The sequence below is a fragment of the Plasmopara halstedii genome (assembly GCF_900000015.1).
Source record: "Plasmopara halstedii genome assembly, contig: Scaffold_2033, whole genome shotgun sequence".
Lineage (NCBI taxonomy): Eukaryota > Oomycota > Peronosporomycetes > Peronosporales > Peronosporaceae > Plasmopara > Plasmopara halstedii.
In genome coordinates, this window is record NW_020188941.1 from 1 (window position 1) to 1543 (window position 1543).

The window sequence follows — 1543 nt, forward strand, 5'->3', positions numbered from 1 at the left end:
GGGTACAGATGGCTCTACAATTCAATACTTCCGAAGATGTAGCGTATGCAACAACATAGAATGCCTTTTTACTTAGTTTGGCTGGAGCTTATCATATATGGTGTGCTTGTATAGCCTTCACCCCCCCACTTTAGTCGACCCTCATGACAACAAACGCGGCGCTCCGCATTTGATACACAATCCACCACATCCTGATTAGAAACTAGGTAGACGTAGAAGATCGCGATGCAAGCTTCGACTGATCGAGGCCTTCCATGAAGGTAGGTAATCGCAACCGTTTGCTAAGGACGGTTTGCCGTCAGCTCGGCCAAAAAAAGCTCTTAACTCTTGGACAGAGTCCGTCAATTGTTATTTTTCTTATAGGGTAGACGAGAATTTCGATCGTGGACAGAAGGCCGGTTGGCGCGCCAATACGTGCAACAGTTACTATTTTAGCAGCTCTCGAGTGACAATCATACTTTTATAGAGGATAAGGATCTATGAGCCGATTCATGCGGTGCCCGCGATTGAGGATTGGTATCGCCACGCACTGCTGCTCTCTCTGAAGCATGGCCAAATTTATGACCAAATTTATGGCCTATCAAACTCTGTTCCTCAGAGATTTTTTCTATCCATACACTCAAGAGACTCAGAATACGCGGCTTCACGGCTGCAGTCGATTACTCCCTAGAGTCATTTTTGTGAAGACGTTGTTGGAAGTGTCTTACCAGCGCATTCACATGAGTGATGAACACCTCCATGAGAGAGATTTTGCTTCAGGTCCTCGGGTCGTCTATGATTTAACATACTCTCGATACAAACAAAAGATAAAATCTTATTATGCGCGTAGAGAACAGACTTGTCGTTTGTCAAGAAAAATATAGTTTTACTCATATCCCGTTGTCAAATTAGCGCCAGATACTACAAGATGCAATGGGGTGCTGTGCACCACGCGCAGAGGAGGCTCTGTGTGTATGCGTGACTGTCAACTCAAGCACAGTACTTCATCGATAACAATCAATGCTCATACAGCGAGGATGTGTTTCACAACCCTCTCCTTAGAGATTTGTCAACCCAGGACTATTCAGAATATATATTTATGGTATCTGCTTTGGTACTTCTGAGCTTTGCTATATGTTTGATGTACAACATGTCATGTGCATGCACTTGATGATTTGGTATGTATCATGCTACAATTCGGCTATAATCTTTGTCAATATCTTATCATCGCTCGCATTGTCGTATTGTAGAGTTCGAGGCGTCCGGCAGAAGTAAGAGTTCACCAAAAGAAATTTATTCTATGTTAGGACCATTCTGTTTGATGTTGCGGTAGGACATCCACGACGTGAAATATCCTTTGTCGGCCTGCAGTATGCTGTTGGATTGCTGCGGTTAGACATGAATACTTTTATTCCGAACTTTGTTTCTCTTCGTGTTTTGATTTGTCCTTGTTCTTGCACTTACCATATTTTCATGGAGACGTTCCTTTATGGTGAAGCAATAATACAGTTACCAAATTACTGCTACGGTCTCATCAAGCTAGAGATACAAGCAACCACTACTG

The 1543-nt window shown here is 43.1% G+C and overlaps 1 protein-coding gene across 1 annotated transcript; it reads left to right on the plus strand.

Moving 5' to 3' along the window:
- Nucleotides 1-912: 912 nt before the first annotated feature.
- Nucleotides 913-1375, plus strand: PHALS_02526 (uncharacterized protein; the record flags this gene model as incomplete). Its single annotated transcript, XM_024716923.1, has 3 exons — nucleotides 913-978; nucleotides 1230-1250; nucleotides 1313-1375. 3 exons carry the CDS (start codon nucleotides 913-915, stop codon nucleotides 1373-1375), a joined length of 150 nt encoding a protein of 49 aa, XP_024582473.1.
- Nucleotides 1376-1543: the final 168 nt, after the last annotated feature.